This window comes from Macaca mulatta, chromosome 13 (genome assembly GCF_049350105.2).
Source record: "Macaca mulatta isolate MMU2019108-1 chromosome 13, T2T-MMU8v2.0, whole genome shotgun sequence".
Taxonomy (NCBI): domain Eukaryota; kingdom Metazoa; phylum Chordata; class Mammalia; order Primates; family Cercopithecidae; genus Macaca; species Macaca mulatta.
Window position 1 is genome coordinate 52375367 of NC_133418.1, and position 14104 is coordinate 52389470.

General features: G+C 36.0%; 1 protein-coding gene across 21 annotated transcripts in view; it reads left to right on the forward strand.

Annotated features, from left to right (window-relative positions):
* EXOC6B (exocyst complex component 6B) overlaps window positions 1-14104 on the forward strand; it is a 678312-nt gene that overhangs the window by 455769 nt on the left and 208439 nt on the right. For all 21 annotated transcript variants that reach the window (XR_013402682.1, XM_077959258.1, XM_077959247.1 and 18 more), the window contains one exon: window positions 4569-4710. Coding sequence is in view for 20 of the 21 variants with exons in the window: in XM_077959258.1 (XP_077815384.1) it covers window positions 4569-4710 (142 nt within the window). In the remaining variant the exon portion in view is untranslated. The remainder of the gene's footprint in view (window positions 1-4568; window positions 4711-14104) is intronic.

Sequence of the window (14104 nt, forward strand, 5' to 3'; positions counted from 1 at the left end):
ATGTACAAGAAAAGAATAATATCAATTTTGGGGGGGTAATTGTGAGGATTACATAAATATATCAAGTGCCTAAGTGTAGCACATCTGGTGTGTAGTATTTCCCAAGAGATGGCAGTTTCTTAACCTTTTCTCTGATTTCTGATCTGCTATGCTGTCTCTGGGCATCTGCTTTAGTCTTGCTTCATTCATTCACTCTATTCCTACTCTCACTGTTGAAAAGCTATAGAGTCTCACACCTTTTTTTGTTTGTTTTCATTTTTTGTTTGTTTTCTTTTAACTTTTAGGTTTAGGAGTATACAGACAGGTTTGTTATATAGGTATACTCATGTCATGAGGGTTTGGTGTACAGATTATCTCGTCACCCAGGTAGTAAGCATAGTGCCTGATAGGTATTTTTTCTGATCTCTCACTTCTTTCATCTTCCACCCTCAAGCAGGCCCTAGCATCTGTTAGTCCCCTCTTTGTGACCGTGTGTTCTCTTTATTTAGCTCCTGCTTATAAGTGAGAACCTGAGGCATTTGGTTTTCTGTTCCTGCTTTAGTTTGCTAAGTATAAAGGTCTCCAGTGCCTTCCATGTTGCTGCAAAGAACATGATCTCATTCTTTCTTTATGGCTGTGTAGTATTCCGTGGTGTATAGGTACCTAATTTTTTAATTCAGTCTACTGTTGATGGGCATTTTGGTTTATTCCATGACTTTGCTATTGTGAATAGTGCTGCAGTGAACATACGTGTGCATGTGTCTTTATGGTAGAACAATTTATATTCATTTGGTTATATGTTCAATAGTAGGATTGCTGGGTTGATGGGTACTCTGTTTTTAGTTCTTTGAGGAATCACCACACTGCTTTTCACGATGGCTGAACTAATTTACACTCTGACCAGCAGTGTATAAGTATTCTTTCTCTGCGACCTTGCCAGCGTCTGTTTTTTTAAATTTTTTTTTTTCTAATAGCCATTCTGAATGGTATGAGATGATATCTCCTTTTGGTTTTGATTTACATTTCTCTAATGATTGGTGATATTGAGCATTTTTTCATATGCTTGTTGGCCACATGTATGACTTCTTTTGAATAGTGGCTGTTTATGTCCTTTGCCTACTTTTTAAGGGGGTTTGTTTGTTTATTTGCTTGTACATTTGTTTAAGTTCCTTATAGATTGTGGATATCAGACCTTTGTCAGATGCATAGTTTGTAAATATTTTCTTCCATTCTGTAGGTTTTCTGTTTTCTCTGTTGATAGTTTATTTTGCTGTGCAGAAGCTCTTAGGTTTAATTCAATCCCATTTTTCAGTTTTTGCTTTTGTTGCAATTGCTTGTAGGGTCTTCGTCATGAAATCTTTGCCAGTTCCCTTGTCCAGAAAGGTGTTTACTAGGTTATCTTCCAAGGTTTTTATAGATTTAGGTTTTACATTTAAGTCTTTAATCCATCTTGTGTTGATTTTTGTATATGGTATAAGGAAGGAGTCTGATTCCAATCTTCTGTATATGGCTACTCTGCTTAAAAGCTCCTTGAGCTAATAAACAACTTCAGCAAAGTTTCAGGATACAAAATCAATGTACAAAAATCAGTAGCATTCCTGTACATCAATAGCATTCAACAGCACCAAAGTGGAGAGCTAAATCAGGAACCCAATCCCATTCACAATTGCCACAAAAAGAATAAAATACCTGGAAATACAGCTAACCAGGGACATGAAAGAACTCTACAATGAGAAGTATAAAACACTGCTCAAATAAATCAGAAATGACACAAAAAATGGTAAAACATTCCATATTCCTGAGTAGGAAGATGCAATATAGTTAAAATGGCGATACTGCTCGAAGCAATTTACAGATTCATTGCTGCTCCTATCAAACTATCAATAACATTCTTCATAGAACTAGAAATTAACTATTTAAAACTTTATATAGAACCAAAAAAGACCCTGAATAGCCAAGGCAATCCTAAGCAAAAAGAACAAAGCTGGAGACATCATGTTACCTGACTTCAAACTATACCACAGGGCTACAGTAGCCAAAACAGCATGGTACTGGTACAAAAACAGACACACAGACCAATGGAATGGAATAGAGAGAGAGCCCAGAAATAATTCCACACACTTATGACCATCTGATTTTCAACAAAGTTGACAAAAGCAAGCCATGGGGAATAATGTTCAGTAAGTTGTGCTGGTCTCACACCTTTGTCCCCTCTGAAAGTTCATAGTGGGCATAGCCTGACCATTATGTTGAACCCTGTTTTTCTTTGGAGGTGCCTGTCTTAGGTCTCTAGTGGGTTTAATTAAAACCAAGTAATTTAATGTGGATTTCTTTCATGATGTGACTTTTCTCTTTAGAATTTGTTTTTGCCTCTATTGTATCTGTTCTACTTGATCTCTAAATTAACTCCTTTGTTGTTTTAAATCATCCAGAGTGTGGCCCATCAGAAAATACAGATGAAACCATAGAGATGAGGAAAATGTATAGTCTGTATACTAAAATAGGTCATCATTATTTTTTATGCTACAAATAAGATTTTAGTCAAATAAATACAAATTTAGAAAATATTCAATTCCACAAAGTAATCAAAGACATAAAATCCATAAAATATCTTTTGTTTAATTAGTAGAAAAATTAGCAGAAAAACTTATAAAGTGCTGATGATTATGCAATGAAGTAATACTCTACGAAATATCTAGGGACAATGTAAATCAGAACATACCATAAGCAGAGTCATTTAACCAGATATTTGGGAGTCTAGCTTTCACTTGTGTTTGTCTTTACATACAAGCATATACATTATGGATCACAGTCTTCATACCCCTCATCCTAGTAGCTTCAAAAAGTAATTCCAAAGAAATTATCCAAATTATATAAAATTATGTAAGTTTTAAAATGTATTGTGGTATTTTTTATTTATAGTTTTTCTGTTTAAAGCCTGCTAGAATCATACTGACCCAGTATAACATATGAAAAAACATATAAAAGGGACACTGTAGTCATGCTCTTTCATTTTCATGATCTCTCACTAGAACTGACTTACTGTGTTTATAATAGCCAAAACAAAAAGAAAGAAAGAAAAAGAAATAACCTAAATATCCAGTATAAGAGGAATGGCCAAATAAATTGTGGTATAATTCCAGAAAGGAATACTATGGAACAATTAAAGGAATAAACTACAACTAGATGCAATACACTTCAAAAATTTTCACATTCATAATATTCAACTGAAAAAGGAAGTTGCAGAAGGACCTACATAATATTATAGAAAGCTTCAAAATATGTAAAATAATACAACATATTGTTTCTGGTTATATACTTGTCATAATAGTACTTTTAAAAAACAAATGGGATGCCTAATACCAATAATGGTCATCTCTGGGGAGTGGGAGGAAAATGATTAAGGAGGTCACATAGGGTCTTAAACTGTATTTGTAATGTTTAGGGGATACGTAAGTATTCATCTTATGATTCTGTATTTTTCTGTATGGCTGAAAGATTCTGTAATTTCAAAAAAGAAGGATGATTCACTAAATTGATCATAGTCTTTTTAAAACATATATCATCCTGTCTTTTGAAAAAGATGATAAATAACAGATATGAAATTTATATAATTCACTAAATGTAGAGTACCTTGAATCTTTTAAAGAAGACACTAAAATATTAATTTTAAAATCCATATTTTCAAAATTGACTTAGAGTTTATATTCATAAATCTCAGTATTTTCTAAGAAAACAAAATGCATCCCCTCAATTATTTTTTTCAGGTAACCTTTTTGTTTTAAATAATTATTTTCTTTTCTTTTTTTTTTTTTGAGACGGAGCCTCACTCTGTCCCCCGGCTGGAGTACAGTGGCACGATCTTGGCTCACTGCAAGCTCCACCTCCCAGGTTCATGCCAATTCTCCTGCCTCAGCCTCCCAAGTAGTTGGGACTATAGAAGCCCGCCACCACGCCTGGCTAATTTTTTGTATTTTTAGTAGAGACAGGGTTTGACGGGGTTTCACCGTGTTAGCCAGGATAGTCTCGATCTCCTGACTTTGTGATCCACCCACCTCGGCCTCCCAAAGTGCTGGGATTACAGGCGTGAGCCACTGCGCCCGGCCATAATTATTTTCATTTTATATGTGTTAAATCATAAAGCAGTAAACACTGGTTTCTAGATACAGTAGGGATTATTGTTCACATTTGATTTTCAAGAATTTTTTAACTTGGAAGGAAGTTTCTGAAATTTATTCTCTGTAGAATACTGTATTCTACAATATTGTAGAATATTGTTTCTCACTTTACTTAAGATTTCAAATATTGTTTGTCTGCTTTCAATTTAGAAAAGAAGTAATTCTTGATTAAATAACTGGGCTTTGTGAATTTCACCTTAGTGTTACAGCTACTGATGGTGATGGAGCTATTATATGAGATGATTGCCATCAGATGTTAATTCCAGGATTATTTGAATGGAAGGGTATTATGATGAGGAGAACTTTAGGGAAATTCCTAATTGAAAAAGAAGTGATTTTAAGTTTTGTTGAAATTTTATTTTAATTTATGTTAGATTCATTAACTTTATGATTTACACTCTTGTATTTCAGGGAAAGGTGGCCCAGACAGCGTGTATGTCAGCTTGCAAGCATTTAGCTACATCCTTGATGCAACTTTTGCTGGAAGCTGAAGTGCGGCAGCTCACCTTGGGAGCATTACAGCAGTTCAACTTGGACGTCAGAGAATGTGAACGTAAGACAATGACCATCCCTGTGCTTGTTTGTCTTACCAGCAAACTCATTTCTGTGGGGGGGGAAATGTTTTAGGTGTTTAGGGTCCTTGTTCCTAATGGAGTCAAAGAATACCTAGATAACAGAGATAACTTATAGAACATCTATTTATCAGCAAGCTAATTTGAACTCCCAGAAGTGCTTAGATCCATATTTAAAACAGAAGATCTCTAGCTACAAGGAAGTTTGCAATCTATAGGGTGATATAAGGGAGGCGTGCATTTAATAGACACTAAAGAAAACCCAATTGGTCCAAAGGCTTCAAAAGAATGTAGCTTCTAACACCTTTCTTCTAATATTCTATTTAAAAACTAGCTACATCTTATATGCAAACTCTTGTTAGTCTAAAGAACAAATGCTGTGTGCATTAATTAATCAGAAATGTTTTCTATTATACGAAATAAAAAACTTAGAGTGGCTTGAACAAATAAATTTTATTTTTCTCAAAGGCAGACAGTTGCTGTATTGGTTTAGTTGCTTAATGATGTCATTATGGACCCAGGTCTTTCATTTCTCCTCCTTTGGTATAATTAGAGTGTGAACTCTTCATTTTCATTTATATTACAGTCAGAAGAGACCCACATTCAAGACAGGAAATGGACCAGTCTTCACCTATTCCTTTTATTAAGAAAATAAGAACCTTTTAAGGAGATCCCTGACAAACTTTCCTATATGTCTCATTGAACAAAACATTGCCATATGATCACTTCCAGCTCTATGGGAGGCTGGGAGATTGAGTATCTGACAAAGTGAAATAGGAGCATCATTATTGGCATAGTTGACTCATCATAAATGATCTACTCGAAGTTGAATGCAAAATTAGGCTTTGGTTAGGAAAGAATGAAGAGCTGTCAGTGAGAAATGAAAATGAACAAGAAATGATATGACTCTTGGAATTTTTTTTATTCTAAGAAAATTAAACTAATGGGAAATTATATGAGTCTGCTCACACCCTTGGCCCACATTTTTATTTTACTACTTACTGGTTTCCTTTGCTTGACTTTTGATATGTGGAAATTAAGGTTTTATTGGCAATGCTATTTTTAATTTAAAAAGGCATTAATAGGACTTCCAGTTATAGCCATCACAGAGTAAAAGGTATTAAAGTTACCCTTTTGCCATAAACAATTATAAAATTGAATGAACTACATGAAGCAACCCTATTCATGCATTTGACAGAAGACATAAAAAGGCAGTGATACTTCAAAGAAAGGGAAACACATAAGGTAATCTTGCCATTCTCCCCATTTTTCTGTCTGGGGACACTGTCTAAATAGTAACATAGGAAAGTAAAGCCCAAACAAAAAGCAGTGTTTTTACAAAGAAAAGACAAAAGCAAAATCCCAGAGACTGGCTTATAGGGCTGGTGTGACAGCTGGGATTGGTGGAGCAAGGTACCAGAGAGCAGGAATTGTTCAAAGAAGTAGTTCTATTAATCAGCACTGGAGAGCCCTTGAGTCTTTGGTAAAAAATTTAGTAGCCATGTGCAGAGTGAAACTCTGTGAGGCTTGGCAGAGAACAGCCACTGGAAGTCTGTGAGATGAATAAGGGTGCCAAAGGTCACTGGAAACATACACAGAAACATTGGAATTCTGACCAACCAGAATGAAGGAGTCCAGCTAAACATCTTTTGCATTCAGTAAGACCCCAGAAGATGATGTCTTAAGAGTGCTACTCAAAGCTCTAGAGGAGGAGCTCCTCTGTTTTTTTTTCTTAATTGTATATGTTCATCATGTACATTTGTTGTTTTGAAATATATATACATTGTGGAATGGCTAAATTGAGCTAGTTAATATATGTATTACTTCATATACTTTTTTGGGTGGTTAAAAAAACAAAGTCTCCTTTCTTAGCAATTTTCAAGATTTCAGTACATTGTTATTAACTAATGTCACAATGTTGTATAATAGATCTCTTGCACTTATTTCTCCTAACTGAAATTTTATATTATTTGATCAATATGACTCAACTTCTATGAGTTCATTGGCAGCCACCATTCTGCTGTCTACTTCTATGAGTTCAACTTTTGTAGATTCCATGTATAGGTGAGGTTATGCACTATTTGTCTTTCTGTGCCTTTTCTTACTTAACATTAGGTCCTCCAGGTTCATCCATGTTGTCACAAATGACAGGATTTCCATCTTTGTAAAGTTTGAGTAATATTCCATATTTTATTGTCTATTTATATTACATTTTCTTTATACATTCCTCCACTGATGTACACTTAGATTGATTCCATATCTTGGCTATTGTGATAATGCTACAATGAACATAGGAGTGCAGATATCTTTTTGGCAAACTGATTTCATCTTCTCTGAATATATGCTCAGTAGTGGGATTGTTGAATCATATGGTAGTTGTATACTTTAAAACTACTTGAGGAATTCCCATACTGTTTTTCTTAATGGCTGTACTAGTTTACATTTCCACCAATAATGCACAAGGATTTCCTTTTTTTCACATCCTTTTCAACACTTGTTATTTCTTGTCATTTTGATAGTAGCTATTCTATTAGGTATGAATTGATGTGTCATTATGATTTTAATTTGCCTTTCCCTGATAATTAGTGATTCCGAGCATCTTTTCATATTCCTGTTGGCCATATGCATATCTTCTTTTGAGAAATGTTGATTCAGGTCCTTTACCTATTTTTTAATCGAGTTATTTTTCTTGCTGTTTAGTGTGAATTTTCGACATATTTTGAATATTAACCCCAAGAGCTACTCTTGACCCTAACAATTTCGCAAGATAAAGTGACTCTGCCGATAAAAAAAAAAAAAAAAAAAAAAAAAAAAAAAAAAAAAAAAAGGCCTTCCAACAAAACTCAACGGCCTTTGAAGGATGAGGAAGAAAAGACAATTCCACACTCTCAAGCACATAGCATACACAGTTTTACAGCAAAAAGCTAAAATTTGACATGCAGAGAAGCAAGAAAATGTTACCCGTAACAGAAGAAAAGATAGACAATAGAAATAGATCTACTGATGGCACATATGTTGGAAATTTCAGACAGGGGCCTAAAATAATTTAATATAGTCAGTAATTTAAGAGATAAGATGGACATAGTACATAACTGGGTTCAGAGTTTCTCAGGTTTGAGAAACAGTATTAACACACTAATTTAAATAGCTCAAAAAACTTTAGCAAGATAAATACAAAGAAAGCTACACTGAGGCACATTGTAATCAGATTGCTAAATAAACTATAACAAAGAGAAAAATTTTAAAGCAGCCAAAGAAGAAAAGGCGTATTACATAATGAAGAACAGTGATAAGAGCTACAGCCAACTTACCAGAAACAGTGCAAACCAGAAGGCAGTAGAATATCTGTAAAGTCCTGAAAGAAAAACAAAACAAAACCTGTCAATGAAAACTCTGTATCTTGTGAAAATATCCTTCAAAAATAAACGGAAAATAAAAACATTTTCAGATAAACAGTAGTTGAATTTGTCACCAGATTTGCACTACACAAATGTGAAAGGTAGTTTTCAGGGTAAATGGAAATGATACTATATGTCACCCCAAATCTATAATATAGATTACATTGTTCAAAGATGTCTACAACAGTATCTCCCTTACCACATTTTTTTCTAGAATCTTGAGACTACTTCATTACGAAATGGCATCTAATTCCCCTCCCCTTGAATCTGGGAAAGCTTGTGAGTTGACTGTAGCCAACAGAATATGGCAGAAGTGGCCCTTTGTGACTCTGAGTCAAGGCCGTAAAGAATGGTGCTGCCTCCATCTTGGCTGCTGTGTAAAAAGTCTAGCTATGCTGAGGCTTCCAAGCTTGAAGAATCTTAAGCAAGCTCATGTGGAAAGACCACATGAAGAAGGCTTGAGCCTATCTTAACAGGTGCCTAGCTAATTTCTAGCTGTCTCATTTCCACTGTTTTCTTTCTTCTGCTTACTTCTCGTTTATTTGCTCTTCTTTTGTTAGTTTCTTTTGGGTAGAAACTTAGATAATTTATTTGAGACTTTCTTCTTTTCTAATATGAGCATTTTAGTATTAGAAATTATTGTCTAAGTATTATTTCAGCCACAGTATACAAATTTTAATGTGTCATGTTTTAATTTTTATTCATTTCAGTATTTTCAAATTACTTTTGTGTTTTACCTATGGGTTATTTAGAAATGTGTTACTTCCCAAATATTTAGAAAATTTTTAGATCTATTAATACTTCTGTTTTAGGTTTCTAGTCTACTTTCATTTTGATCAGAGAGCATACTTTATATAATTTCAGTTGTTCTAAATTTGCTGAGACTTGTTTTATGACCCAGTATATGGTCTAGTCAAATGTTCCATTTGCACTTAGAAAGAATGTGTTTTCTGCTGTTAGTGTGTGGAGTAGCCTATAGACATCACGTGGGTAAAGTTGATCGACAGTGTTATTCAAATCTCCTATATTCATTCTGACTTTCTTTGTAGTTGGTTTATTAATTACTGAGAAGAGTTGAAATCTTCAGTTATATTTATCAATATCAATCCTGTCAGTTTCCATTCTATCAGGTTAATGCATTTTGAAGCTCTGTTATTGGGTGCATACTACTTAGAACTGATATTTCCCTATGATGCACTGATTATTATTATGATGAAATGACCCTGTTTATCCCTAGTAATATGTGTTATTTGAAAAAAATATACTTTTTGTGATGCTGGTATTGACCCACTCAACTTCCTTATGACCTTGTTGTGTTTGCATAAGTATATCCTTTTCTATCTTTATCTTTTAATTTTTTTAAAAAATATAAAGTTGTATACAGCTTATAGTCAAGTTTTGCTTTTTTTTTTTTTGAGAGGCTGGAGTGCAGTGGTGTGATGTCCGCTAACTGCAAGCTCCGCCTCCCAGATTCACGCCATTCTCCTGCCTCAGCCTGTAGCTGGGACTACAGGCGCTTGCCACTACGCCTGGATAATTTTTTTGTATTTTTAGTAGAGATGGGGTTTCACCATGTTAGCCAGGATGGTCTTGATCTCTTGACCTCGTGATCTGCCCGTCTCGGCCTCCCAAAGTGCTGGGATTACAGGCGTGAGCCACTGCGCCCGGCCAGGTTCTGCTTTTTTATTCAATATGAGAATCTTTTATTTTTCACTGGGTTGTTAGGTGACTTATATTGAATGTAATTTTTTAATTTTTGTAGGTATATAGTGGGTATATATATTTATGGAGTACATGAAATATTTTGATACAGGCATGCAATGTGTAATAATCACATTGTGAAAAATGGAATATCTGTCTCCTTAAGCATTTATCATTTGTGTTACAATCTAATTATACTCTTTTAGTTATTTTAAAATGTACAATTAAATTATTTTGACTATTGCCACCCTGTTGTGCTAATATTAGGTCTTATTCATTTTTCTAAGTATTTTGTACTCGTTAACCATCCCTACTTCCCCTCTCAACACTCTGCTTCCTGGCCTCCGATAACCATCCTTCAACTCTCTATCTTCATGAGTTTAATTGTTTTGATTTTTAGATCCTACATATAAGTCAGAACATGCAATGTTTGTCTTTCTGTGCCTGGTTTAACACTTATCATAATGACCTCCAGTTCATTAAAATGACAGGATCACTGTTACAAATGACAGTATTTTTTTTTTATGGCTGAGTAGTACTCCATTGTGTGTAAGTACCACAGTTTCTTTCTCCATATATCTGTTGATGGACAATTAGGTTGCTTCCAAATCTTGGCTATTGTGAATGGTGCTGCAAGAAATATGAGTGTGGAGATATAAAATCTCTTTGATATACTGATTTTCTTTCATTTGAATAAATACCCAGCAGTGGGATTGCTGGATCTGGATCTTATGATATCTGTATTTTTACTTTTTTCAGGAACTTCCAAATTATTCTCCATAGTGGATTTTTTTCTTTTTTGGAGACAGGGTATCACTCTGGAGGCGCAGGCTATACAGTGGCGTGACTTGGCTTACTGCAATCTTTGCCTCCCAGGCTTAAATGATTCTAGTGCTTCAGCCTCCTGAGTACCTGGAATTACAGGTGCATGCCACTATGCCTGGATAATTTCTGTAATTTTTAGTAGAGATGGGGTTTCGCCATGTTGCCCAGGTTTGTCTCGAACTCCAGACCTCTTGTGATCCACTCGCCTCGGCCTTCCAAAGTATTGGGATTATAGGAGTGAGCCACCACACCGTCTCCATAGTGGTTACACTAATTCACATTCACAACAACAGTATATGAGAGTTTCCTTTTCTCCACATCCTTTCCAGCATTTGTTATTGCCTGTCTTTTGGATAAAAGACATTTTAACTGGAGTGAAGTGCTATATCGTTGTAGTTTTGAATTACATTTGTCTAATGGTCAATTATGTTGAGCACCTTTTCGTACACCAGTTTGCCATTTGTGTGTGTTCTTTTGAGAAATGGTTATTCAATTATTTTGCTCATTTTTAAATTGGATTATTAGGGGTTTTTTCCTATAGAGTGTTTTATCTCCTTATATATTTGGGTTATTAATTCCTTGTCGGATGGTATGCAAATATTTTCTACTATTCTGTGGGTTGTCTCTTCACTTTGTTGATTATTTCCTTTGTTGTGCATAAACCTTTTAACTTGATGTGATCCCATTTGTCCCTTTTTGCTTTGGTTTCCTGTGCTTATGAGGTATTAATTAAGAAATGTCTGCCCAGGCTGGGCACGGTGGCTCATGCCTGTAATCCTAGCACATTGGGAGGCCGAGGCGGATGGATCACTTGAAGTCAGGAGTTCCAGACCAGTCAGGCCAATATGGTGAAACCCCATCTCTACTGAAAACACAAAAATTAGCTGGCCATGGTGGCGCACGCCTGTAATCCCAGCTACTCGAGAGGCTGAGGCAGGAGAATTGCTTGAACCTGGGAGGTAGAGGTTGCAGTGAGCTGAGATTGCTCCATTGCACTCCAGCCTGGGCATTGCAGTGAGACTGCATCTCAAAAAAAGAAATGTCTGCCCAGTCTGATATCCTGAAGAGTTTCCCCAATGTTTTCTTGTAGTACTTTCATAGTTTGACATCTTAGATTTAAGTGTTTAATTCATTTTGATTTGCTTTTTATACATGGCAAGAGATAGGGGTCTAGTTTCATTATTTTGCATATGGATTTCTAGTGTTCCCACCATAATTTATTGAAAAGACTGTCTTTTCCCCAGTGTGTGTTCCTTTTTTGAGACAGAGTCTTGCTCTGTCACCCAGGCTGGAGTACAGTGGCGCAGTCTCGGCTCACTGTAACTTCTGCCTCTCGAGTTCAAGCAATTCTCCTGCCTCAGCCTCCCGAGTAGCTGGGACTACAGGCACGTGCCACCACACCTGGCAATTTTTTTGTGTGTTTTTAGTAGAGACAGGGTTTCACCGTGTTAGCCAGGATGCTATCTCCTGACCTCATGATCCGCCCACCTTGGCCTCCCAAAGTGCTCGGATTACAGGTGTGAGCTACCACACACCATGCCCAGCCAGTGTGTGTTCTTGACATCTTTGTCTAAAAGGAATTTACTATAGGTATGTGGATTTTTTTCTGGGTTCTCTATTCTGTTCCATTGGTCTGTGTGTCTGTTTCAATGCCAGTACCATGCTGTTTTTGTTACTATAGCTCTGTAATATGATTTGAAGTTAGGTAATATGATTCCTCCAGTTCTGTTCTTTTTGCTCAGGATATCTTTGGCCATTCTGGGTCTTTTGTGGTTCCATATAAATTTTCTGATTGTTTTTTCTATTTCTGTAAAGAATGCCATTGGTACTTTGATAGGAATTGCATTGACCCTGTAGATTGCTTTGGGTAATATGGGCATTTTAACAATATTGAGTCTTCCAATCCATGACCATGCAATATCTTTGCATTTTTTTGTATGTGTCCTCTTTAATTTCTTTCATCAGTATTTTATAGTTTGTAAGATCTTTTACTTCTTTGGCTAAGTAAATTCCTAGGTATTTAGTTTTATTTGTGGCTATTACAAAGGGGGTTACTTTTTTATTTCTTCTTCAGATTGTTCACTGTTGGCATATAGAACTGCTACTGAGTTTTGTACACTGATTTTGTATCCTGCAACTTCATTGAATTTATCAATTCTAATCATTTTTTTGGTGGAGGCTTTAGGTTTTTGTAAATATAATATATCATCTGCACACAAGGATAATTTGACCTCTTCCTTTTTGAGTTGGATGACCCTTTTTTCTTTTTCTTGTTTAATTGCTCTACAAGACTTTCAATACTATGTTGAATAACAATGGTGAAAGTAGGCATCCTAGTTGTGTTTCACTTCTTAGAGAAAAAGCTTTTGGTTTTTCTCCATTCAGTATGATACTAGCTGTGGATCTGTCATACGTGGCTTTCATTTTGTTGAGGTAATGTTAACACCCAGATTTTTTAGGGTTTTTATCAGGAAGGGATGTTGAATTTTATCAAATGTTTTTCAGCATCAGTTGGAATGATCATATGGTTCTTGTCCTCCAATTCCCTTCGTATGTTGTATTACATTGATTGACTTGTGTATGTTGAACCATCCTTGCATCCCTGGGATAAATCCCACTTCGTCATGATGAATGATATTTTTAATGTATTGTTGAATTCAGTTTGCTAATATTTTGTTGAGAATTTTTATGTCAATATTCATCAGAGATATTGGCATGTAGTTTTCTTTTTTGATGTGTCTTTGATTTTAGTATCTGGGTAATACTGACCTTGTAGAATGAGTTTGGAAGTATTCCTTCCTCCTCTACTTTTCAGAACAGTTTGAGGAGGATTACTATTAGTTCTTCTTTAGATGTTTGATAGAATTCTGCAGTGAATTGGGTCCCGGGCTTGTCTTTACTGGGTACTTTTTATTATGGTTTCAATCTTGTTACTTGTTATTGGTTTGTGTTCTAGGGCCTGAAATGGGGGCCTCATGACTCTGCCTAGTGCCCTATCCTACTGTGGCTGAGCTGGTATCTAAGACACATGACAGAGTCCTCTCTATTCTGTTCTTCTTAAGCGGAAGGAAGGACTCATTTTCTAGCTATGAGCTGTACTGCGTGGGATTGGCAGAGAGGTGGCGCAAGCATTCTCTTAGCCGCCCTGGCTGGGTTACTGCCCAGGTCACATACCACCCTAATCCTCTGGCTCTGAGCCCAGCCCAACACTAAGAGTTGCCTTAGAGTTGCATTCCTTGTGTCCTAGACTGTCTTTCAAGTTTGCTTAGGACCCCAGAGCACTTTGGCCTGTGGTGATGAGGCTTGCTGAGAACTCAAGTTCTGACCTCGGGAATGGATGATTCTCCTTTGGCTAGGTCTGGTCCAAATGTTCCCTCCACGTGTGGGTTCTGACTGAGCCCAGCCAGCACAACCTTTTTCTCCACTGTGACAGGGCAGGACTGAGGTCAAT